At 46.4% G+C, this 26462-nt stretch overlaps 2 protein-coding genes across 2 annotated transcripts; both read right to left on the bottom strand.

The window, feature by feature from the left end:
• Positions 1–1275: 1275 nt before the first annotated feature.
• LOC100823690 (serine carboxypeptidase-like 18) lies at positions 1276–3095 on the bottom strand. The gene has a single exon (XM_003573711.4). It carries the CDS (start codon positions 2981–2983, stop codon positions 1598–1600), a length of 1386 nt encoding a protein of 461 aa, XP_003573759.1. The 5' UTR covers positions 2984–3095; the 3' UTR covers positions 1276–1597.
• Positions 3096–20915: 17820 nt separating this feature from the next.
• LOC100822562 (protein PHLOEM PROTEIN 2-LIKE A10) lies at positions 20916–22803 on the bottom strand. The gene has a single exon (XM_003573707.4). It carries the CDS (start codon positions 22602–22604, stop codon positions 21513–21515), a length of 1092 nt encoding a protein of 363 aa, XP_003573755.1. The 5' UTR covers positions 22605–22803; the 3' UTR covers positions 20916–21512.
• Positions 22804–26462: the final 3659 nt, after the last annotated feature.

Below are 26462 nucleotides of genomic sequence, written 5' to 3'. Positions count from 1 at the left end.
GCATGGTTTCCATTTGCTTGCCTCCTGCCGCTCCCTCTCACACACCCACCTGTTCGGAACAAAGGAATAGTAAAGGAATTTTTGAGGTTTGGACCCAAGGAAACAAAAATACCTATACCTATTCCTTAGGAAAGAGAAGGTTTCCTATACTTTCTAAAGAAAAGAAAACATCTGTTTTAAAACCCCGTAGATTTTCACTTTACACTCCATCTGTATTCCTGCATTCTTCCAAAGAAGCATGGTTTCCATTTGCTTCCTTTCAGGGTGTGCATTTGGTTATTTAAATTTCATTCGGTTCTGTTAATACAGCTTTCCAAAGAAGTATGGTTTGGTTTCGGTAATAAGTAAAACCTAATCAATTTTGGTTTGGTTTCGGTAATACCAAACTAATTCAAAGTTGGCATGAATTTTTGAGCGACACATAATTTTGGCATTTTCTATCCTTGATTCTCCTCTACTGCTGTAAGCCCTAGGGCTTGTCAAAGCTACGGCGGTGATGTGGTGCAAAGCGGGAAACGTTGGGTTAGGTTTTCTCTTTTCTCTTTTTTCATACTTTTATTTGTATTCCGCCTTCGTGGCAATATAATGGCACGCTGTGTCGTTTCCGTAAAAAAAAACTAGGGAAAAGCCTACAATTACTAAATACAAGATCTTTTTCATTTGTACGACCAATATGAGGAACAAGATTAATTATGGACTGTAACTTTGCACGTGCTGCACGGCGTCTAATTTTATATAACCAATCCAGTTGACTTTTTCACCCAAAACAAGTTGCTGGTAGCTGACGCTCTAGTTGCAGTTTACTTAACAACGCCGTCCTTAACTATGGAGTGCATGGACGGATTCAGGATACAAATTGAGAGAGGGCAAAGATGTGTTCATGAACTAATTAAGCATTTGATAGTGGAGTGGGGCAGCTGCCCCACAGCCTCTAAGGTGGATACGCCCATGATGGAGGTATATTTGAGATACGGAAATGGTAAAACTATTTCACATGGCCAAGGCCGCCATGCTGTAGCATTTTGGAAAATCAAAGATGCAATCCTCGCAGGTTGCAACAGTTTATATACATCGTTATCATCGATGATTAGATGGATACCGGCCGGCCACTGCAGTCCGTTTTGCGGCAACTTCTCATCTCTTCTCTGATGTCAGGGAAGTTGCACGCTTCCCTATCGTTTGGTCCGTCCATATCTCCATGTTAGACTCGTGGCGTTAATTTGTGTAGCTAGTCTAGTGATCGGTGGCCTTGGCCTATCTTTGTTTCCTTCTAAATAATCTCTTATTCTGTGTACTAGTGTTACTAGCACAGTACTGCACTGAAGAAGTATATATGCAACAGTACAAGCATAGTTACATGAATGATAGTGAAGTTTTACTGAGGCGCAATGAATGTGGCGCCGGATCAACTTAACAGCCGTAGTACAAATTATGAATCAAGGCAGCAGCAGCCTGCACTCCTTGCAGTAGTACCAGTAATTAAGTGTAGTAGCGAATTAATTGACGAGAGACCGACACGTAGTAAGCAGATCGATCCGGCCGGCCGGCCGCGACAGGCACGAATAATAATAACGCGTGTCATCAGAGGCCCAGCTGCTCAGAGCCTGCCGGCAGGCGAGGTCCATCTGTCGAGCATGGCGAGGCACTCCTTGGGCCTGTACTCGGGCGCGGTGTGGCCGCCTCCCTTGACGGTGGCGAAGGTGAGGTTGTGTTCGTACTCCGTGGCGAACCCGGCCACCTGCCGGTTGGCGTACCAGGGCCGCCATGGCGCCACCACGCCGTACCCGAGCGCCCGGATCCACTGCTGCGTGCCCACGAACGTCATGTCCATGTCGTGGTCGCCGTTGTACACCAGCGCCCTGTACCCGCGCGTTGTAAGCTCCCTGTGGTGCGGCACCGTGCTCGCCAGGTCGTGCCGGAAGTGGCTCAGCGTCGTGCACCGGCTCCACGCCCCGATCGTCCCTTCCTTGATCCCCAGCGTCTCCCTCACCTCCGGGTCGTCCGCCCAGGTATAAGACAACCTGTACCCGTTGTCCCGGCACTCCACCGGCAACCCCAACATGTCGTTCTCCTGGACCAGAAGCCTCGCCGCCGTCCTCCTCGGGAAGACCGTGTCGGCGGGGGACCGGAGCGCGAAGCCGCACATGGGCTCGAGGATGTGGACGGGGTTGACGGCGAAAGTGGCCAGGTTGATGGCCTGCAGCGCGTTGGCGCACTGCGTGTTCCGTGGCGTGGTGACGAAGTCCCCGGCGCAGCTGCCCTGCGCCGCCGCGTACATCTCGTCGGAGATCAGCCCCATCCCGTGCATGAACGGCACCTTGCCGCCCGTGTCATACCTGTCCTCCGTGGCCGCGTTGCCGACCAGGTACCCTTTAAGATTCAGCCCGCTCTCCGGGTGGTCGGCGATGTCGAGAGCCGTGACGGGCACCGTGTACCCGGAGTAGGAGTCCCCGCCGATGTACAGCGGGTTGGACTTGAACTCCGGGTGCTGGTCCAGCCATTTCTCAAGGAACACACGGAGCTGGCCGCCCGTGCCAGTCAGGCTGACGTTGAGGCCTTGCTCCTCGCGGGCGTAGGAGAAGCCCGTGCCCACGGGGGCGTCGAGGAAGATGACGTTGCTCACTTTGGTCCATGAGTCCTCAAAGTAGAGGAGCCGCGGGAAGCCTTCCCCCGTGTAGCCGGCGACGTCGAACTTGAGCGGGCCGATCTCGAAGAGCAGGCCCGACAGCGCGGAGCAGCCCGGCCCGCCCGTGATCCAGAGGATCAGCGGGTCCGTGCTCGGGCTGCGCTCTGACTGGATGAAGTAGTAGAAGAGCTCCGCGCCGTGGGTGGAGTCCACTTCCACGTACCCTGTCTCCAGGTAGAAGGGGAGCGCGCCGTCGAAGCCCTTCACGTGCGTTATGCTGTTCCTCGCCGCCCGGCTGCCGCGGCAGTTTGCGGCGGTAACCAGGAGGAAGGAGAGCAGCAGCTGCAGCCTGCCCATGACGAATTATCGGTCTCGAAACAAATCAGGCTAGAGCTAGCAACTGGAGTATTTATGCGTGCATTGGCATGGTATATTGGTATGGTACCCCACTACTAGTGCAGTTGTAGCGTAGAGCCGGCGCGTGACCGGTATATACGAGCTTAGTGTGTTGAAAAGGACAGATTATACTAGTTAAATTGACCAGTTTACAAGAGATAAGTTAAATTGGACCAAGCAATGGTTCGGTTCCCGGTACATGGAAACGACATAATCCCTTGATTTTATCGAATCTCAATGGTGCGGTCACTGATCACGTAAGCTACTTGGTTCGTTCCGGGGAGTCTGATGCAGACCATGCGGTGCGTACGTATGCTTGGCATGGTCAATGACGCCATGCATACAAGCAACAACATCGTCCTTCCTCTTTTCTTTTTTTTCAAAGAGAAGGGCATATCTCGGCCTCTTCGATTGAGACACACAGCCTTGTCCTTATCTTGTGTATGTGTCGAATGCCTACACATGCACGAACATCTCATGACATGTCATTTTTCATCAAATTGTTTTATAAATGTTTCATTTTGCATCAATCTTTTGGTTAAAAGCTGGCCATTCCAGTGAGCACGGAAATAATCCAGTTTTCGATTTTTCAACCGTGGCAATCCTGAGCTTGTCTTGTGTAAGACTTTTTTCTTCAAAACACAATATACAAGTAGACGTTTACTAATACGCACGTACACTCGCCTCTTCGAACGCGCACACACATGCCATCCTTGTGAGCACCTCTGAGAGACTGCACACACATACATCCTATCCTTGTGAGCATCTGATCTGAGAGATTGAACCGGCAGAACTTGATGTTGACATCACCCCTCATACAGTTGATGAGTGTAAAAATACGTCACTCCCACTAAAAAAACATCCCAAGTCTTGTTTCAGCACGGCGGACCGAACCACTTAAGATATGCTTAATTAGCGTGTGTAGGATCTCCTTTGTGGTACAAAAAAGAATGGGCTACACTAAAATGCCCATAATATTGACTTTAATTTTTTTTAAACATGATCCTCTTTATCAGTATCTTTTTTTTCTTTCTAGAATATACCGAGTAGGTGTATCATTGATATAAGAGTAAATTTCGCAAAAACACACTTTTTGTGGCAGTAGTCTCACAAAACCACGGTTGTTTGTAATATTCTGACAAAACCACAACTTTTTGGGCAGCTGGTCTCAGAAAACCCTAATCTTGCAAATCAAGGTGGTTGATGGTGTTTTCGACAACTCGGAGCCACATGCCACGTCATTTCCTCGACCAGGTTTCAATGCCATGCCATTTTCTAACCGACCCGACCCGTTAAGGGGTCTATTAGCCCCGCATCGGAAACCTGTCGGGTGGGAAATTTGGGGTGTCGCCCGAAACGGAGGTAATAGACCCCTTAACAGGTCAGGTAGAAAATGACGTGGCCTCAAAAACGGGTCGGGCTGGCGAGGTATCTGACTGGTGGCGTCGAGTTGTCGGAAACACCATCATGCACCTTAATTTTCGAGATTAGGGTTTTCTGAGACCAGCTGCCCCAAAAGTTGTGATTTTGTGAGATCATGACAAACAACCGTGGTTTTGTGAGACTAATGCCACAAAAAACCGTGGTTTTGTGAGACTCTTGATTTAAAGAAGATCAAGGTTTGCTGCGACGCAGTTACAAGCCCTACCGGGCGATTACAACACAATTAGCCGTTATCTATCCACTCTCTCGGAAGGCTACAGAACGACCGCCCCCTAAAGAGCCCGGTTCTTGACCAAACTCATCCTCCACGCCAATGGAACGTAGGAGAGCTTGACAGGGTTAACTGTAACATGGTCGAAGACAACCGTGTTCTTATGCTTCCAAATGGAACAAAAGAAGAGGTTGTGACAGTCGAAGACAACCGTGTTCTTATGCTTCCAAATGGAACAAAAGAAGAGGTTGTGACAGTCGAAGACAACTGTGTTCTTATGCTTCCAAATGGAACAAAAGAAAAAGGTAGCCCCGGTAGCGAAGTCCTTCGGATCCTTGTCATGCTAACTAGCGGAATTGAAGACCACCACTAAACTAGACTGATCCATGGAGGATAAGTAAGAAGAAGATTAGACTGTTGAGAAAGAAGAAGGAAAAATAAACAAAACCTGATCACGTAGAGCTAGGAAAAGTAGAGAGCGAGCAAGACCAGCTAGGGGAAGTGGGAACCAGTCTTATAGAAGCCTAATTCATTCTAAAAGTAAATTGAAGGTAATTAATCCGGTTTCTAAATGAATGATCATGGTTGTGTGAACAAATATATAGTAATTCCCATTTCCAAAGTTAAATTATGCTCAGTTAATAGAACGAAATGAGGAAGATGTGTGTGCAAGCATGGACAGTGATGCACATGCAACGTATATTAACTAGCTTTGATATATCGATCTTGTGACGTACTATTGATCGATAGCGACAGACGTACTTTTACATGTCAACATAGCATGCCAGTAGACTGTGGCAACATGTGCTACAACACTGTTTTGTTAGTTAACACAGTCAAATTGACGACTCATGTCCTATGAGGCGGAGGGGGGAAAACAAGTCGTATACGGCCGGCAGCTGGCCGGGCTGGGTGGTTGGCGAAAACTATGGAAGGATCGATCGGCCAGAGGATGGATAGGATATGTATGGCCCAGGTCAATGAATGGCTATGTTGCTAACCTAAGCTACCTAGCTAGAGGACATAGTACATCTGCTTGGAAAAGGTTAATTAAATTTTTCCTTGGCCTTGTTCTTCGTAGCTGCAAGCTAGCGACGTGCCAAGACGGCAACAGATTTCTTCCTCCTGATCATGAAAAGTCATTTATATGTTTGGCAGCTAGCTAGCTAGCTTGCGCCATGGCTGGGGTTCGCGTTGCGTATCGATCACCTCCATCCCAATCCTTCCAACCTAGGAAAATCATGGCAGCTTGCGCGCGGATCCTTCCTTCCTTTCTCGAATATATATAGTTTCTAGAGTATCAACAAATCAACAAGGACGTTTGATGCTGCAAGCAAACGCACAGCCTTTCTTAAAACAACCGACGAACTCTCTCTCTGTCCCTCTCGGTATCTTTGTTTCTCTTAGTGATGAAAGGCCACTCTGTCACTAGGTAGCACAGTCCAGTCAGCCCTCTTATTCATATTAAGACGGGCTATTAGGTGGGTTAAATGAGGAGTAATACTTACTCCACTTGAGTACAACCTAATTTTCATCTTCGTTCTAAAAAAATAAATTGATCCCGTGCGGCCGCGGAGGAAACCCTAGCCTCCACAGTTTCAATCTCCATTATTGGTTCCCCTCGCTTCTGATCGTCAATTTCATCAGTAAGTGGGGGAACTACAGATCAACATCTGACATAGTGTTTTAGTACCTTTCTATAAGATTTTGTGTATCCTTTGCGACGCCGTCTTGACGGTCGAGATGGCGATGCACGGATTGAAAGTCTCCCGGCTCCATCCCCAGTCTGGACTAACTATTATGGTTCGGTGATGATTCAAAGGTTCGACAACCTAATTTGTGAAGGGTGTGTCCCCGACCACCGCGCGTTCAACGATATCAAGTTCTCACCCGATGTGATGGACGCATCATGCGGCTCTATAAAACCTACTCCCTCCATCTCATATTAAGTGACTCAAATTTGTCCAAATATGGATGTATCTATATCTAAAAAGTGTCTAGATACATGTAATAGAAAGTCACTTAATATGGGACGGAGGGAGTACAAGGTTAGTCTAGCTAATGTAGGTTTTGTCTTCTATTGTTCGGTCACTAGAGATTTGAAGAATTGTCAAGATCATGCAGTTGGCGCAGCTAGGGAAGTTGGCTTCAAATGTCTTTTCATGTAACTTTTGATTATCCGGAATCTTTGTTGTCGTTTAAGTTTTTCTCAATCAATTATACTTGGTTCGTTGAATGAATAGAGCCAGATCGTTGTTCTAAAAAACCTAATTTTCATCTTTGTTCTAAAGAAATATCATCAGTAAGAGCCTGCAGTCAAGAGTTTACTGCCCGTCTACGGTGTGTGTGCCGTTTTTCTTTTAAGTTATTTGTGTGCCGTTTTTGAAAAAAAAAATCAATTTCCGACGGTTCCCCTTGTCTTTGGCGGCTAATCTGGTGTTGAGAGATGAAGGTAACCACGGAGCAACAGTTGGCATCTATAGTTTTGCTATTTTTCTTTGTTAAGCTTGTGTGTTACTAGTGGTGGCATCTTGATGGTGAAGATGGCATCGTTTAAAAGATTGGTGTTCTGACTCTGTCCTCATACTGGTGTAGGCGTCATGGCCACCCCGTGAAGTCGGTGTTTCTCATAACAAAAGCTCAATTGACCCCCGGCCAACGGAATTGCCGGAAATAGCCCCCACGAAAACGAAATGTCAAAAATGACCTTTTCGCCATCTCCGGTGCTTTGTGCCAATGGCATTGGAAGAATGGCCTTAAGTCCAATTGCATTGGCGGAAGGCCTATGCATGGCACTTTAGGCAGACGGGCCCCACCCGATTGATATAAGCAAGTTTTGAACTCAAATAAATCCCAATCGAAAATTTTGTTGTAGGTGGATAATACCATTCTAAATTTTTCCTCAAATTTTCATAAAGATCTGAGTTCGTTTGGATTTCCAAATAAATTTTCCAAACATCAGAAAAGTATAACAAGAAAACGAAAAGGAGAAATCAATCGTGCGGACGCCTGGCCGTCTTTCGGACCTTCCGTTAGGCCACTTTTGACATTTCGTTCAGCAGGGAGGCCATTTCTGACATTTCCGTCAGGAGGGGTCCACCGAGCAAAAATTTCGTGTTTCTTGCTGCTCGTCTTTTGAATTTTTTTTTCTTTGGGATATTTTCTGGACCATCGCGTGTTTGACGGTCCAAGTCCGTTGCGGGCTTGCGGCTCACTTCGGCCTGCCCGAGCCCATGCAGCTCGGTCAGTCCACATAAGTATTTAGGCCTTTCCCGTGCGCTTGTGCCACGAGCAAAGATCCATCCGAATTACGGCCTGAGCCCCGGACTGAGCTAGGTGCGGCCGGCCGATGATGCCGTACGGGTCACTGCGCCCCACCCCGAACTGCGCCCGTGCCGCCACCCGGCCACCGCTATGATTTTCCTGCTGCCGCTGCCGCTTACCGCCCAGGATGACGGCGCCCCCAGCGCGGATGACGTCGCTGGTCGCGTGCCCGAGCGCCTCCTCGGCCATATTATAGTTCCGCCGCCGCCATCTCTCTATCTCTCTCGCTGATGCTCGCAGCTCGCCCCGCCACTGCTGCTGCTGCTGCCACTCCCCGCGTACTGGCTCGCGAGCGCCCACGCCGCGCGCCAGACTTGGCCTCCAGCGTCCAGCGTCTGCACGAGGAGCATGGAAGACGATGGACCTGTTGATATGTACATACTAACTAGGTCGATACGACCATTAGAATCTTAATTGTTGGTGTATCTAATAACAATTATAATCAGGTAATTTTAATTATAAAATATTTTCAATATGTTACTTGCAAAGAGGCGGAGCTACTATCTTGTGTAATCTTATTATGTAGACATCTTATTGAATTTTACAAGTCCAAAGTGAAGATGAAGTGTGATAGTCTGCAAAACGAGATTCAAAGTGAAACCTATCAAGTTTATTTTCCAACAAATCAAACGGCACATGATTCGGAGCTTGTTAGAGAAAAATATCACGAATTAAAGTTGACTCCGATTCGGGTTCGAACTGTCAGGAGACCCGAATTTGTTTTAATCACTCAGGCCGCATCCGGAGTCCAAATCAAGCAAACAAGTACTTGTTGGAAAGGTAATTACAAGACCTTTCCAACGGATCTGGCCCCATCAAGAGATTTGACTCGTGCTGACCGTGGCGGACAAAACAAGCTGACGGATCTGTTTTTCTGTTTCCTAAAGAGTTGTAATTTGTTAAGAAAGTTAGAGATAAAGTTGGATTTCGGCCTCCTTAGTCAAGGTGGACGAAAATATCTCTCCCTCCTCCTTTATATACCCCATGAGCCCCCCTAAGGAATTAGAGTCTCTTCCTCCAGAATTTGATCAATTCAAGATAAATTATAATTCTCTAAAAGAAAAATGGTCACTCGCGGAGATGACTCCTCGAGTTGTTGCGGAGGAACAGAGGATCTTGAAACAGGCAAAGAATCAGGCTTTTCATGTTGGCTCTTCCAAGAAAAAGCATGATGGCCAGGCATCTTCTTCAAAGGCCACAAAGAAGCAATTCATTCAAAATGATACTCAGGCTACTCCAAAGGGCAAGGGCCATGCTGCCAGCACCTCTGCTGGAGATGTGAAGAATGCTTGCCATTTTTGCAAGGAGATAGGCCATTTTCGGAAGAATTATTTCCGGAAGAATTGTCCTGGATTCCTCAAGTGTATCTTAAAGAAAGGTAATGATGGTGCAACCGTTCATGTTGCAAACTCCTTGCAGTGATTAAGTTTGATCCGCACCATAAAGGCAAGAACAAGAAGCATTAAAGTCGCCAATGGGAAGCCGATGTTGAAGCTGTGTGGACTCTCACATTGGAGCTACTGACGAAGGTTCACCTTCGACAATGCCCATGTTGATGAGCTTTAGATCAGGGAGAAGACACGTAGCGTGCGTATCGGCGACTCCGTCGGTTAATAAGGACACAAGGGACATGATTTACCCAGGTTCAGGGCCCTCGGAAGGTAATACCCCTACGTCCTGCTTGTCTGATCTTGATATCGATGAAGAGATTACAATGGAGCCGCTGGGGCTATGATGCACAGAGTAGATCTGGCAAAGGGAGTCTCGGCGACTCTGTAGATCTAGGGTTCTATGTGGAGATGGGTGTATGCGAGAGGCTTGTTCGTTGTTCGTTGTCCGTTGTTCCTGGCTCCCCCCTCCTAGTCCTTTATATATGCAGGAGTCTAGGTCTCAGGGAGAGTCCAAGCCCATTACAATGATGAGATATGCTATATTTAAAGCTTCCTTATCTCGAGTCGTCGAGATTGGCATGTTGACTCCAGGAGTTGTAGTCGTTCTCCTCATGGACCCCGTGGTGGGCCATGATGGGTATCCTTGAGTTGAATACGTGATTAGTCATAACCACGTCAGTAGCCCCCAAGTGCCTAGTTGAGTCGTAGACTTGAGTAGGGACTTCATAAAGACTTCATCCATCTTGAGTCGAGCCAGTTGCAGCCGATGGACTTGTAGACTCGGTATTGCGTCGAGTTGATGCTTGTACTTCAAATGATGAAGGATTGACTCATAAAGATTGCTTGAGTCGAGTCAGTATATGTGACGATAGGCAGCTGAGAAGCCAATGAATAGCTGAGAAGCTATTGATTCGAAAGTGCATCGAATCCTTGATTGAAACTTGAGTCATAGGGATAATGCATAATATGCCTGGAATTCTTGTTAAGTTGAATCTAGCTAATTGCGCTAGGGCAAAGGCTATATTAGCTCCTTCAGGCTCGAGTCCCCGGGCTCGAACCTGGCAACTGGCGAGTTTCGACTCAGCCCACAGGGTCTTACGGAGTCGAATTCCAGTTTTGACGTTTCACGTACTCGACTCGTATGTGAGGAGTCATGACTTTAATGCTGTGACCATAATTGGGGTACGCAACTGGTGCGTTTCCTTGGCTCATCAGAGAACCTGTAAGTCGCCACGTTATGAACGTGAATGACGGAGAAGTCCCGTAGAGGGTATTTACTGGATAATGTGCAGTTGATGCATATCCAGGCCTAGCAATAGGACTCATCTTCACACGATGAATGTGATTTGTAGGAAATGATTCCCAAGTCGAAACTTTCTAGATAAACGCAGTTGATGCGTATCTAGGCTTGATAATAAGTCTTATCTTCACACAATGAGTGTGGATAGGGAGTGTTCCCTGAGTCGAAGCTTTCTAGATTAACGCAGTTGATGCACATGCAGGCCTGATAACAGGTCTTATCTTCACATAATGAATGTGGATTACTAGAACAATGCAGCTGGTGCGGTTCTAGGCCCAGTAGATGATCCATGGGTCTTATCTTCATGCAATGAGCATGGATAAACTAGAGTATCGCAGCTGGTATGACTCTAGGCCCATTGAAGGGGCTTACCTTCATGCAATGAGCATGGATAAACTAGAGTTGCGCAGCTGGTGCAGCTCTAGGCCCATTGAAGGGACTTACCTTCATGCAATGAGCATGGATAAACTAGAGTTGCGCAGCTGGTGCGGCTCCAGGCCCATTGAAGGGACTTACCTTCATGCAATGAGCATAGATAAACTAGAGTTACGCAGCGGTTGCGACTCCAGGCTCAAGGGTTAGAACCTAGAGGCTTATTAGTTGTACGCAATGAGCGTATATTGACTGAAGAGACGCAGATGGTGCGACTTCAGGCTCGAGGATTAGATCCTGGAGACCCAGTTGTACGCAATGAGCATATCTTTGAGTGCTTAACCGCAACGGGTATGACTCAAAGGTTTTTTCAACTGTGAACAATCGACTCGCATGTCATGGACATGGCATAGTGGGTGTTTTTATGCAGCAGATGCAACCCTCTTGGTTATATGTAACAAGTTTTTCAACTGCATGGAGTCAAAGATGATGACTCGAGAATCAATTGACTCAATCATGAGTCAAAGCACTGTGTGAACAGATAATAGAATCGACTGTCGAGTCGAAGAAGTAATGCTGGGTGAAAATCGTCACAGGTGACGTACCTTGTAAGTATGGAGAGTCAGCCCTGGTCAACTGAGATGACCCAGGGTGGAGTCTAGCCTGACAGCTAGGGGCACTGTTGACGTGCATCAGTGGAGAAATGACCGTTCAATGTGCGGTAAATGAGGCGTAACGATGGCCTCCTTGATCCTTGAGCCTGCAAAATAGGCAGCCGTTGCCATGCCCACCGTTTCGCACCCCGTTAGATACGGGACATGTGGCCACGAATTAGATCGTGTGACCCAGATTTTGCTCCAGGATTGGCTTATAAAAGGGGAGAAAGGTTAACTTGTTTTACCCTTCTGTCTCCTCACGCTCAAGCCCAAGCACTCCAGCTTTCTGCTTCCGTAGCAAGACAGATCTCTCGAGCTTTCAGAGCCCAAATCTTCCTCTTCCTCGACCCAGTTCGATGGGGAAGAACAAAGCCGCCGTCGCGAAGACCGGTGCTGGCAAGAGCCATGTCGACCAAGGGTCGTGGCTCTTCGAGTGGGGGCGTGATGAGATCTGGGAATTGCAGGATTCCTGTCCCATCGGCCCGTATGCGGTAATCTCCAAACGCGAGATGAACGCCAGATTGAAGCGAGTCGAAAGCCGCACGCCTAGCGGGCGGGTGAGCGGTGAAGTGGAAGGAGCCAAGAGTCATCGACTCCGCCTGAGTCGACGACTTGCCCGATGAAGACGAGGCCGAATCGTAGATCCGACACACGTCTTCCCCACGGTCAGCGCCAATGACGAAGGGTCACCTTCGACAATGCCCATGTTGATGAGCTTTAGATCAGGGAGAAGACACGTAGCGTGCCTATCGGCGACTCCGTCGGCTAACAAGGACACAAGGGACACGATTTTACCCAGGTTCAGGGCCCTCGGAAGGTAATACCCCTATGTCCTGCTTGTCTGATCTTGATATCGATGAAGAGATTACAATGGAGCCGTTGGGGCTATGATGCACAGAGTAGATCTGGCAAAGGGAGTCTCGGCGACTCTGTAGATCTAGGGTTCTACGTGGAGATGGGTGTATGCGAGAGGCTTGTTCGTTGTTCGTTGTTCCTGGCTCCCCCCTCCTAGTCTAGTCCTTTATATATGCAGGAGTTTAGGTCTCAGGGAGAGTCCAAGCCCATTACAATGATGAGATATGCTATATTTAAAGCTTCCTTATCTCGAGTCATCGAGATTGGCATGTTGACTCCAGGAGTTGTAGTCGTTCTCCTCATGGACCCTGTGGTGGGTCATGATGGGTATCGTTGAGTTGAGTAGGTGATTAGTCATAACCACGTCAGCTACACACCGGCTTTCATCTACATTGGAATAATGTCCTTTACCTACCTACATTGAGTAGGAATTTAATTTCAGTTTCTCGCTTGGATGATATTGCATGTTTGTTTGGAAATCAACGATGCGTTATCACACATCGTAATAATGACGTTGGCCTCGGTGTCAGACGAGGCAAATTATATATGTTAATGCTTAATTCATTGGTTAATGTTTTAAATGTGAGTGATGTTAATGTTTTGAATGATGAATGTAATGCTGAGAAGAAATGGAAAAACACAAGTACTTCTTCGAAATTGTGGCATCGTCGCTTAGGCCACATTTCGAGGGGGAGAATGGAACATCTTATTAAAAATGAAATTCTTCTCCCATTAGACTTCTCAGATGCGGACAAGTGTATTGACCGCATTAAAGGAAAATACGCAAAAACGATTAAGAAGGGAGCCACAAGAGTCTCACGGGTCCTCGAATTAATTCATACTGACATATGCAGACCCTTAAATATTAAGTCTGTAGACGGGTTTGATTCATTTATCACGTTCACGGACGATTTTTCCCGTTACGGATATATTTACCCCATACGCGAACGATCTGAAGCTTTGGACAAATTTAAGATATTTAAAGCTGAAGTTGAAAATCAATTGAATGAAAAGATCAAAGTTGTACGTTCTGATCGTGGGGGAGAATATTATGGAAGGCACGCTCCTCATGAGCAAATTCCAGGACCATTTGCAAAATTCCTAGCTGGAAATGGGATTGTTGCCCAATATTCAATGCCTGGTGAACCTCAGCAAAATGGTGTGGCTGAGCGTCGCAATCGCACCCTCCCTCATGGATATGGTGCGAAGTATGCTCAGTCATGCAAGTTTGCCAGTCAGCCTATGGATGGAGGTTTTAAAGATAGCTGCACACATATTAAATCTTGCTCCAACAAAGTCAGCACTGAACACACCTTACGAGATGTGGACGGGAAAGAAGCCGAGCTTGAACTATCTGCGTGTGTGGGGCTGTCCAGCAGAAGCAAGAATTTTCAATCCACAACTTAAGAAATTAGATCCAAAAACGATAAGTTGTCATTTTATTGGATACCCTCATAAGGGAAAGGGATATTGTTTTTATTGTTCGGGTCACACCACTAAATTTGTGGAGACTCGACAAGCGGTATTTTTTTAGGATAATAAAGTCACAAAAAATAAGGGAAATTAATCTTGAGGAGAAAAGGGTATGTGCCCCATCCCCGGCCATCCAAGAGATTTATCTCCCAATACGAAATATTAACGTGACACGAAATGTTGAACCTGAGGTTCGTCGCTCAGGCGCTCAACCAAATGGAGATCCTGAAACAGAAGAAGTTCCCCAGCTAAATGGAGACCAAGAAAATGAGGATCCTCAACCATAAAATAATCCTCCACCATCACCTCCTGTGAGAAGATCACAGCGTGAAAGAAAGAAGGCCATCCCAGATGATTATGTCTTGGAAAGGTGGAGGACCCATCCTCATATAAGGAGACAATTAAAAGCAAAAACTCGTCTAAGTGGGTAACTGCCATGGAGGACGAGTTAAAATCTATGGACACAAATAATGTTTGGGACTTGGTAGAAATTCCCAATGGAGCTAAAAGGGTATGCTGCAAGTGGGTCTACAAAACTAAATATGACTCCAAAGGGAATGTCGAAAGATTTAAAGCAAGGCTTGTCGCAAAAGGGTTTACACAGAGAGAGGGAATCGATTACAACGAGACATTTTCTCCTGTGTCATCCAAGGATTCCTTTAGAATCGTTATGGCATTAGTGGCTCATTATGATCTAGAGCTACATCAAATGGACATTAAAACATCATTCCTAAATGGCGTTTTAAATGAAGATGTATACATGACTCAACGGGAAGGTTTTGTGGTGGAAGGAAAAGAACATTTAGCATGTCGTCTAAAGAAGTCAATTTATGGCTTGAAGCAAGCTTCAAGACAATGGTTCCTCAAGTTCGATAAGGTTATCGAAACATTTGGTTTTACGGAAAATGTTGTGGACAACTGCATATACGTCAAATTTAAAGGCAGTTGCTTCACAATTTTGGTCCTATATATGGATGACATATTGTTGGCATGTAGCGATAAGGATATGCTATATGAAACCAAGAATATTCTGTTATCTTATTTTGATATGAAAGATCTCAGTGAAGCCTCATATGTCTTTGGCATTGAGATTCATCGAGATAGGTCTAAATGCACATTAGGACTATCACAGAAAGCATACTTTGAGAGGGTACTGAAGAAATACAATATGCACAAGTGCTCCTCCTCACCTGCTCCTGTAGTCAAGGGCGATAAGTTTGGGACATTTCAATGCCCCAGAAACCAAATTAAAACTGATCAAATGAAGCATGTTCCTTACGCTTCAGCTGTCGGAAGCATTATGTATGCACAAGTATGTACACGCTCTGACTTATCTTATGTTACCGGGATGCTTGGCAGATACCAATCGAATCCAGGACCAGACCACTGGAAGGCCGCAAAGAAAGTCTTGCGTTATATGCAAGGTACTAAAGATTACATGCTAACGTATCAAAAATCTGATAACGTGGAAGTTGTTGGTTATTCAGATGATGATTTTGCCAGGTGTGTGGATAGTAAGAAATTCACGTCAGGTTATATATTCAGACTCGCTGGGGGAGCCATATCGTGGAAAAGCTCCAAGCAAACTTTGACTGCTTCATCTACGATGCAAGCATAATTTGTAGCATGTTATGAGGCCACTGGGCAGGCTGTATGGCTAAAGAATTTTATTCCCGGAATTAAAGTGGTACTCAGCATTTCTAAACCACTGGTGTTGCACTGCGATAATGAACCCGCAGTTTTCTATACGAGTAACAAAAACTCAAGTGCTGCTGCCAAGCACATTGACATAAAGTATCATGTTGTGAAAGATAAAATCCCGGATCAAACCATTGATGTCAAGCATATAAGCACTACTCATATGCTTGCGGATCCGCTAACCAAAGGCTTACCACCCAGTATTTTTCATGATCATGTTGCCGGCATGGGACTACTGGAAGCCAAATGATCCTGGAAATTTAAGGGACCACTAAAAGGAACCACTCCCAATAAGAAAAATGTTATCTTTTGAAACAGGCTGGTATAGTATAAGTATTGAGTTTCAAAGACATCTTATCGGTCATTGTAACACCTTCCTTTGGTACGATATTCCTGTGGAAAAGGATGAATGTAATTATGTAAATAAGCCTAACGATCAAGGGGAGAATGTTGGTTGATCTCGGCTTAGACCGAGTAAGAAGGGATTAGGATTAGGGTGGGGCCCACGAACCAACGTTCGTGGCCTTATCCAACTAAACGCACCCTGATCAGGGTTGCCAAAACCAATCGATGGTTCTGGTCCCCTATCGTGCAGTGCTATATAAGAAAGGGGGTATCGGCAGCAAACGGATTTGAAAGATTCGTTCTCGTTTTGCCTACGAACTCCCGAAACCCTAACAAACCCAAACCGATATGGGGAGCACTGACCACGACGGGAAGACCCGAGCTTGCTGCTCCCGTCCCGGGGCAGTGCAGGTGGAGGCCGGAAGGAAGGAGGAGCTTCACCAGAACACCTGCATCGACTACTTCCCCTACTTCCTCTACGCTTCAACTCTGCACCAACCCTACGACAATGGCATCCTCCTCCATCGCACGTATGAATCTCCCCTAATCCCTCTACTGTTAGTGCTCTATTGATGGCCAGTACATGTTTAAGTTTAATCTAATGAACATTAAGTTTTAACAAGTACAAGATGCGGCCAGGCGGAACGCCACGCACATGAGCAGCAGCATGCGGAGGAGAAAGGCGATTACGAGAGCGCGGCACGCACGGAGGAGTCTTGGTCGCGGACACGGCGGAGCACGGCAGCGAGGATCCGCGGGACGAGGAGCGTAACGGCGTCCAGCGGGTGGGATGTAGCGAGGAGCGCGAGGAGGCGGAGCGCGGCCTTTTCGGTCAGGCGCGCATCGGAGACGGCGGAGGCGAAGGCCGGGAGCTCATCGGCCGCGAGCGTTCCCGCGATGGCGTCGAGCTCGGCTGCCGCCATGGCCTCCTTTGTCAGAATAGCCCAAATGGATGGAGACTAAACGGGCTATTGGGTCAGTTTGGGTTGGTCCGAGGTGTCACCTTACAAGTGGGCCCGATTTGTAAGAAAAACTGTTAAATTGTCTAAACACCTCATTTCGGGCTTGTTGTTACATTGTGACTAAAAAACTGTGGTTTTCCGGAAAAATTAGCAAAAGTGGGTGCTGCGTTAGAACATTGCCCTGAAATGTGTGGTTTTGTGAAATTTACTCAAATTTTTATGGTAGTTTGTTCACTAACTTGCCTTGACTAGTTTAAGAAAGGGAGTGTCTTTCTTCAGTCGAATAAGAAGTAGTTATTTCTCAGTCGACAATGATAGTCATCCAATGAAGATTTTCTTATCCATCAGACTTACATTAATCTTACACGAATCTCAATGATTAAATCAAAAGGTTGTTATCGATTTAGAAATAGTTATTTCTCAGTCGTCTAAGAAATGGCAAATTAAACCGTTTAAGAAAACGTTTAAGTTTTTTTGAACATGACAAGTGAAACCAAAAATTATGGTAGAAAGTGAATTGGTATGAAATCAAAACATGCCTAACCCAATTTTTTAGATCAAAAGGGCTCCCAGCCCCTGTTCCATTCATCTCTGATGAACAAAACAAAAGTTGTGTCCATCTGCCTCAGTAGGGACCATTTTCAGTTCAGTTCTGGCCTTACAGGCCCTAATGCCACTTAGACAGCACAAACATCTCAGAAGCCCCTAACCCAGATCTATTACATATGATCTAAAGATTGAAGCACAAAAATAGGGGGTAAACACGTTGCAGTTATCAATCGGAGGAGAGTCTTTCATCCAGCACCATCCTGGAGGGTCATTGACGTGATTCCTTGACAAGCGGCGAACGTCAACATCGAAATGGTCTTGCATTTCTTCAGCCCGGGGGAAGTCTTGGAATTCCATGATCGAAGGTGTCACAGGGCCATATACCAAAGTACCTGCACCCCAAGAGGAAGGACGAAAAAATAGATTATTTCGACACTTTCAAATAGACCAAAGGACAGCAGCTGCAGACATACTGATCACTTCAAAACGTTTGTTCCTCTTCCAAAAGGATGCAATCTGTTCCAGATTTGATCCCATGGGTTTGTGAAACAGATCACTTAGATGGGCGCTGCTAACCCAATTAATTTCTCCAGAAATTTCTAGGTAGGGGAGTTTTTTTTAACGGCCAGGTCGAATATAGATGTTTAGAGCGATATATGCCACAACTATACACATTCATTTCAGCATGTAAGTAAATATGTCAGAAATATCAAATCCGGAAGAAGATTCTAGTAGTGCACCTGCAGTAATGCACTAGAGAATTTGGTAGACCGAGGTAAGGAACGGTCGAGGTAGGCGCGCGCGCTCTTAGCTTGGACGCCGGACGGTGCACGGTGATCGAACCGGAGATGGAGCCTCTGCAGAATAAGCCGGCGGCCAGCAGGTACTAATAGCTGAGGTCATCTCCTGCGTGCACCACCTACGTCGGTACGTGTCTCCCGACGACCCGGCCGCGGCATATATATGCACGCTCACGCACGCCTACACGACATTCATTGACTGCTCGTTGACTGAGCCAAATTTAGTCCTAGATCGACTGGTTGTAAGTCGTTGGCAAGCCCTTTCTGAGTACCAACCGATGGATCGACACACGACGCCGCAGCACGGGTTAACCGATGAGCAGCAGCGGCGGCGGCGGCAGGGCCCGCCGGCGCCGCCGAGGAGGAGCAGGACGAGGCGAGACCCCGGCGAGGATCACGTCCACCGCGTGCCGCCGCAGGACTTCGCCCGCACCGTGCAGACGCTCACCGGTTTGCGTGGTACGAGCACACAGCAGCAGACACCGGCGCCGGCATTGTCCGTGTCCGTGTCCATGTCCGCCGGCACGTCGTCGGCGGCGCCCAGGTCCATAGGCACGCAGATGCAGGAGGCCTACTTGGCCTGGTGCGACGCCAACGCTGTTCTTCTCAGCCCCGGGACGATGGCCGAAATGGACCACGCCGCCCGATTTGACTCGGATAATTCTCGGAATAATAACGATTAGCGCAGCTTAATCGATTGTTACTGAACGTGTAGACTACCCAGAACCAAGTGTTACGACTTACGAGAGGAAAAAGAAGCCAACTCCAGCGGCCAGGGCTTCCATCCCATCGGACGACGTTGCCCGGCCCGGCCCATCCCTGATGGCCTTCGGGGCTAATTGATGCGGCAGATCCTGGCCGCTCACCGTCGAAAGAATCTTCTTTTTTTTTTCAGTGTCCTCTTCAAGATGGTAAGACGGCAGCAACTTCTTGCAGTCAAAATAAGGTCTTCCCATCCAGTTCTCGTTCCGGTGGTGCGTCTAGCATCGGCGGAGGATGCTTGGAACTGCATGTCCAATGAACGCTTTGTGATCCAACCGGTTTTCGGTATTTCCGGCGTATCCCTTGGGATCCGGTTGATTTTCGTGTTCGTTGGTGTGGTTTCAGGTATGTCTTTTCCAATCTACGATTCTCATCTTGCCAATTGTTGGTGCTTTGGTCTTTTAGGGCTTTAGCACAACAACTTCCCAACCGTCTGCCACAGCGAGCTCTTAATTATTGGGCAAGCTTTGCCTGGCTCCGGTGATGGAGCCATGGAGGGACGAGAACGGTGACTTGCCTTCGGCTCATTCCAGTTCGTGTTACCGTAGCTAGGTGATACAAAGAACTACTTGTAATTTTTATTAGTTTTGTGTCGGTTTTACTACTGTTGATGATTATAATACATCTGTCTAGCTACAAAGAACTACTTGTAATTTTTATTAGTTTTGTGTCGGTTTTACTACTGTTGATGATTATAATACATCCGTTGATCTTTTCACAAATTTTCTTGTTACTGAACATGCATTTCAACTTTCAAGTACTCCATGTATGGCACGTGCCCCTTCCAGTCACGGAAGAAGGACGGTATACTACTCTTGTTCTAAACTATGTCAAAAAGCTCGATCATGTTTATGAAAAAATCCATTGCGATATGAAATTATTATTATTATTCTCAAAAACTGAATCAATACCAATAAATCCACCAATGAAATATGTATTTCTCGAAAACGGAATAACCACCGGCCTCTGCATCAATTAATACACACAATCATTTATTATTACTGAATATCATGTTTGACTACCAAAAAATTATGGTTATGGGTAGTGGGAAGGGTATGCTGTTCGAGTGGGTTTTTCCACCAATTTTTAAGTAGCTACCCCAAATATGTATAAACTGTTTTTTGTTTGTTTTGGCCATGTATAAACCGTTAGAGATGCTGTTAGTAGCCCTCTGACTCCACCGTGGAAGCTTTTATCATGCACGCATCCAAATATTGACGTGGGATCGGCTACAAGTTTCAGGTTTTTCCACATGTTTATTTCATCATTCCAAAACATTACAAGCCCCTACAAAGATCCTCACAACTTACCAGAAAAACATTCTCAAAACCTAAAATACCAGCCTCTTGACTCTGGCGAAGTATTGAATTGATGTATTTAACCAGTTTCATCCAAAGACTCCAACTGTTAGCCGCTAGCTATTGCGGCATTTCATTGAAATCCAGAGTTTCAGCAGTGATAGCTACTTCATTGCACGCATCAGTGTGACAGGTGTTCCTGCACCGTGGATGGTTCGGACTGAATTTAAATGTGTGTTCAAGAACACATTCCATAGATGCTTCCAGCGGGGCTAGTAAGTCAAATGGCAGACCATATGCTCTAGTGAATATTTTTCTCTAATAGTGGATCACATACGGCTTTGTTTTGTGGGTATAGCCGAATTGAATAAACAGAAGATGGACAAAAAACCTTCACTGTTGTCTGTGAAGCAGTGATAAGAGGCAAGTGGCGACAGATAGCTCAGAGCGATCATATCAATGGACTCATGAATTAGTCTCCCTGTCTTTTACAAGGCGCATTACATTCAACAAAATTGAATGAGATGAAAAAAAAATAGTCAGAAAAATGCAAGAAAACAGCAAGCACAATCCTCTCAATCTCCCTTTTCTACAAATCATAGCAAGAGAGCGCAAGCATAACTGCATAAGCACAGATGTTTCCTCCTGCTGCTACTGCTGCCCTAGATGGTATCCGTTAACACAGAATGCTGAAGAACATCACCAGCCAGCATCAATGAGATACGACAGCTACTTCCTCAAAAGAAAACATGGTGACAGCTACTAGGAAAGAACAACCCTTGTTGCATCAAACCTTAACACTACAATTGCCGAACTGGCCATTGTTGTTTTAACCACATATACAGCCCCAATCAGACAATCACCAACAACAAACCAACTACAAATCTCACTGATCTCTACTTCTTAATGCGTGTCAACAACACACAAAAGCCTAGTTGTAGTATAGGATCAACTTCCAATCTACACAATTTCACTCTGCAACTACAATCAGGACAAATGGAACGAGATCACCTGGAATCCCCCAAGCTAGCTTTCAGCCAAAAAGCCAGGCCTACGCCGGCAACAGGAATCTCATTCCGACCGAGATGTGCATGCACATTGCAAGGCAAATGGTGAAAATGGCCATGGACTTGGTGCTGAGGTACTTCACGGCGACGAGGCCCCTCTCGGTAACCTCATCCCGGGCAACGACAATGCTCTTCCGAGCACCATCGGACATCCGCTGCGCCGAGAACTCGAGGAACGAACGGACTGTCTCGGCGGTGACCCTGCCCGTTACATCCAGCACGAACCTCCGGTTGCTTGGCATGGCCAGGGTGCTCGACACTCTCTCCATCACGCAGCTGGGATCTGAATTGCGCACCTTTCGAAGCATGGAGTCCTCGTTTCTAGAAATGGAGGCCTCCTTGGCGACCTGCCGTGAGGTCCGGACATAGGACTCGACGGCCCCATTGCACATGGACACCAGCAGGTCCTTGAGCTTGGCCTCGTGCTTGGGGTTGGTGATGCCGGCGAGCACCTGGCCGGAGGAGCGCACGGTCACGGTCCGGTCGAGGTAGGCCGCGACGGCGGTGGCGACGAAGACCCGGACGAGCTCCGCGGCCGCCTCCTTTCCCCTGTCGCTGCACAGCGCGGCGAGCCACTCCGGCTCGCGGCCTGCCTGGGGCTGGGTGGAGGAGGGATCGTGGCATGAGAACAAGACGAGGTTCCTGGCGAAGCTTCCGAGCACGGCGGAAGCGAATCCGGTGCCGGCGGGGGAAAAGAGGCGGTCCAAGATCCGGTCGTGGAGCGGCGGGGCAGAAGGATCCCGGGCTGCTCCGCGGGAGGAGGAGGAAGAGAGCGCGCGGAGGATCCCGGAGGCGACGGACTCGGAGATGGTGGAAGCGACGGAGGAGACGTGGTCGGAGGCGGCGAGCTTGGAGAGCTGGAGGAGGCTGCGGGGGACCTGGTCGGAGTCGGAGCGGAGGAAGTCGGAGAGGTCGGATCCGACCTGGGAGAGCGCGTCGGCGAGGGACAGCACCGCGGCGACGCGGCGGCGGTGGTGGAGGTAGAGGCGGTAGAGCCCGTAGCCGGAGGCGGCGGCGGCCGCAGCGGCCAGGAGAAGGCGGCGCGAGCGGCGGGTGGGTGCAGCGAGCGCGTCCATGGAGTGGAGTAGAGTGGCGGGGGTGCGGCGCGAGAGGCGGGGGTGTGGAAAGTAGGCGTAGGCTATCTCGCCCTTGCCCGCTGGCTCTCGCGCCGCGCCATTGATTCGATCAGGTCAGCCCTGTGCTGCGCGTGAGGTGAGGTGGGGAAAGAGCAGAGAAGAGCAGAGAACCGGAGCCGACCGAGCAGAGTCGTGCTCGCCACTAGCTTTCTTACCTTGCTAGTATACTGCTAGTATTTGCTATACCCACGCCAATTCTATCCCCAGTTTAGTTCTTTGCACTTTTGTTTTTTAAATATATTTTTGAGCAGCATGGTACAAACACAGACGCTCGCAACACACGCGTACACTCACCCATGAACACACACGCGCATTCTACCCCTACGAGCTCTCCAGAGAGACTGATGCTGAGAGATTGATGAAGTCCCCACACGTGCCTCGCTGTTGATGAGTAAATCACCTACCACTGAAAAAATAGCGCGGATTAAATCCTAAAATAATCTAGAAAATGTGAGCACTGAAAAAATAGCGCCGATTAAATCCTAAAATAATCTAGAAAATGTGAGCACATGTGTCAACTCTATGACTTGAACCTGAGTGGGATGGTTTCACCACAAGAAACCAGACCACCTAAGATAGACTCAGTTCACTACTTTTTAGAATATTTGTGATATACTAGCATGCAACTTTTCCGCATGAATGCACATGTCAGGTATAAGTAGAAATAAAATTTATGTGAAAGTTTTAAATTTTTCTTAAGTTATTCTAGTATGGGCCAAACATTAAAAAGTAAATCACTTTCGTTGCAAAGAAGCAAACTAGTAGTAGCATTTATAAATCAATAAAATGTTATCCTATATGTTGTTGTTCTCGACAACAATTAGAGTAAGGAGCGCCAATGCTCGATGACACAAGTGCGGGTATAAAAGTAGGGCGTGTACGCCGGCCTTATAACGAAGGTTGCCGTACACTTGGACAAGTTGACACGTCGATATTTTTGAATAGGTTCGGTCAACCCTGCGGGTACGACTTAATCCTATGTTATGAAAGGCTTCGAGGGGGGTTGTTAGCCAAGTGTTTGGGCCGAGTGGATCTTCCCAAAACACCTTTAGCGAGAGATTCGTCGGGGCCGTCTCGTACTTGGACCGAACGCGTCTTTCCAAGTATCGAGGTTAGGATATCCTGAGAACTCTAACCCAACACTTTCTCCTTCGAGCCCGTGCTAACCAAGGTTAGCTCGGAACCTCGAAACTAGAGTCCCCGAGAAGGCTTCCTCGAGACCGGTCGACTTTTAGTCAAAGCGGCGCTCGAGAGCGAACCTTAGAGGAAGCACTCTAGCCCTCTCCCCTTGAGTTTATTCAAGTTGAGAGTGAATGATACATGCCCTCATGGGGATATTTATAGCCTAGGGGTCCATGACAAAAGGCCATGGCTACCCTTCAGAGAGAGAGAAAAGTGTGGGCAAAATGATAAAAAGTAGCTTTTTGGTCCATAACTTTTGTGTGCACCATGCGGGGAAAGTGAGGGTTGGTCCATGATCACCATGGACCAAAAGCCTCATCCCTACACCTTCCGTGCCCCCTACTCTAGCTCATTTCTCCCTTTGATCATGGCATGAGAGACTTGACTTGTTGACTTGTCTTCCTTCACCACGTAGGATTGACCACGCCACATGGGCATCTTGACTCATGTTTGGGAAATGTTGACTTAGTCGTCGCCACGTAGAATTTACGGCCCGGCCCATATAAGGGTTTTATTTTACTACAACACTATAGAACAAAAAAAGATAAATTATTTAATGAAAACCATTTTACACAAAAAACTCGGTGTAAACCACATAAAGAATTTTCTGAAAAAGTTATATCAAGGTCTTGAAATTTGTAGCACTAGCATCGATGATGATGCCAAATAAAAAAGAGAAATGTGGAGTACAAAGTGCACACACATAAATAGTACGGAGTAAAAATCATGATCAACCGATACAACTGAACGACCACCCCAGGAATGAATGCATCGACCGCCAACAAACGCAGAACGACAGTAAGCCGAAGCAAAACAAGCAAACAAGAACAAACACGACCCGAGAGACGAACCAACGACGGCACGGCAGGATCAAGAGACACGTCAACCTAGCTGAACCGCCATAAGCCCAAACACGACGAAAAGAGAACTAGCGAAGCAGGAACCAGAACCAGCACATCGCAAATACGAAACACCACGAGAGACCACAACGCAACCGGCCTTTTATATAGGCAAATGCAGACAGGGGAAACACGTACGCGAGACCAACGTGGAAAGAGCACGACGCCGCCCTCGGGCACGTGAAAAGCAGGTAAACCACGGATCGGGTGGCCACCCTGGGCAAGGTCGCTAACAGCGGGCCACCGAAAAAACCTACACTGTTGAGAAAACGCAAATATATGGGCACCTGCTGATGTGGTGTGCTGTGAGGACAAGAAATCCTCCCCCTTTCGGATTGAGAGTTATACGAACAAACAATGACAATATATTTGGCGGACATACAAAGTATTCAAAAATCAGAATCAACTGATGCAATCGTCAAATGATACAAGACAATAGTGGTGAAGATCAACGAGTAAAATACAAATATGTAAAAACAAATCAATTAACTACACTTTGGATGACGAACACACGGGTGATTAACATGTACTCCCTCCATTCCTTAAAGAATGGCATATTAGCTTAAATTTAAGACAAGGCTTTGACCACAAATTACTATGCCAAGGTGTGGTTTATATGACATGAAATTAGTATAGCTAGATTCGTTATTAAAAGTACTTCATCATACTTGTGGTTTCATGTCATATAAACTACACTTTAACATAGTATTTGTGATCAAAGCCTTGTCTTAATGAAATCTAATATGTCATTTTTTAAAGAACGGGGGGAGTAATATATAAGGTATATTTAATAATAATAGTCATGCGAACATCTAAAGTAAAACTAAGTTCGCAGTTAGGAACTAAATTTGGCATAACAATTGCTTAAGATAAAATTCAGAACATTGTCTAAAAATATAGATATTATAATGATGAAAAAAAATGCAAGAAACAATGCATCTTTTTTTGAAAGGAGGGAAATTACCCCCGGCCTCTGCATTGACTTGCTTTAAAAAATATATTTTACACAAGGTAGTAAGAACAAAACAATTTAGACTAAATAAGAAATACATAGTCTTAAACACCAAAATAAATACCTATCATATATAGGGTCTATAGCCTAAAGTAAAATCAACATTGTGTACTAAAATAACCTAAAGTAAAATGGTGTGTACTAAAAGAGACAATGAATGTGCAAGCAATCGCACTAGAATTCTCAAAAGGAAAATACTAATGGACCTGTTTTTAACAGCAACGAAACGACTTGATATATGGGCTGTGAATAAAACGTTAGGATTTATTGTTGTGTGACTTGTGTCTTGTGTGCCTAGCAATCTAGCATGCAGTTGCTGTGAATTGGGGCAGGAAAGGGTAGGGAATTAAAGACGGAACCAGTTGTTTGTTGGGAACTCCGGCCAGGGCAGAGCCAGAAATTTTGGCCAATGGGTTCGTTCAAAATTTGAGCATAAACTAACGATAATATTTATGATCTTAGACCATCTCAAAACAAAAGTATACCACTCAAAAGGAGCACAAAAAACAAAAATAACACATCGTGTATAATCATCACATTAAAACTAAAGGACAAAGACATACCGGTTGAATGAAATTCTATAACCATCTTTTTACGTATATGAGAAGTAGTGAAAAACAACTTTGTAGCTTTATGGGCAGCTTTGCTCTTCCTGAAAAATCAAACAAAAGTCAAAAACGATATTGTTAATTTCACAAGTATTAA

Source organism: Brachypodium distachyon, chromosome 3 (genome assembly GCF_000005505.3).
Source record: "Brachypodium distachyon strain Bd21 chromosome 3, Brachypodium_distachyon_v3.0, whole genome shotgun sequence".
In the NCBI taxonomy this organism is placed as follows: Eukaryota; Viridiplantae; Streptophyta; class Magnoliopsida; order Poales; family Poaceae; genus Brachypodium; species Brachypodium distachyon.
Note: the sequence above shows the minus strand (reverse complement) of the source record. Positions and strands in the feature narration are given on the sequence as shown.

Excerpts from the sequence above, each read along its gene's own strand:
- LOC100822562 (XM_003573707.4), bottom strand. The coding sequence starts at position 22,604 with ATGGACGCGCTCGCTGCACCCACCCGCCGCTCGCGCCGCCTTCTCCTG.
- LOC100823690 (XM_003573711.4), bottom strand. The coding sequence starts at position 2,983 with ATGGGCAGGCTGCAGCTGCTGCTCTCCTTCCTCCTGGTTACCGCCGCA.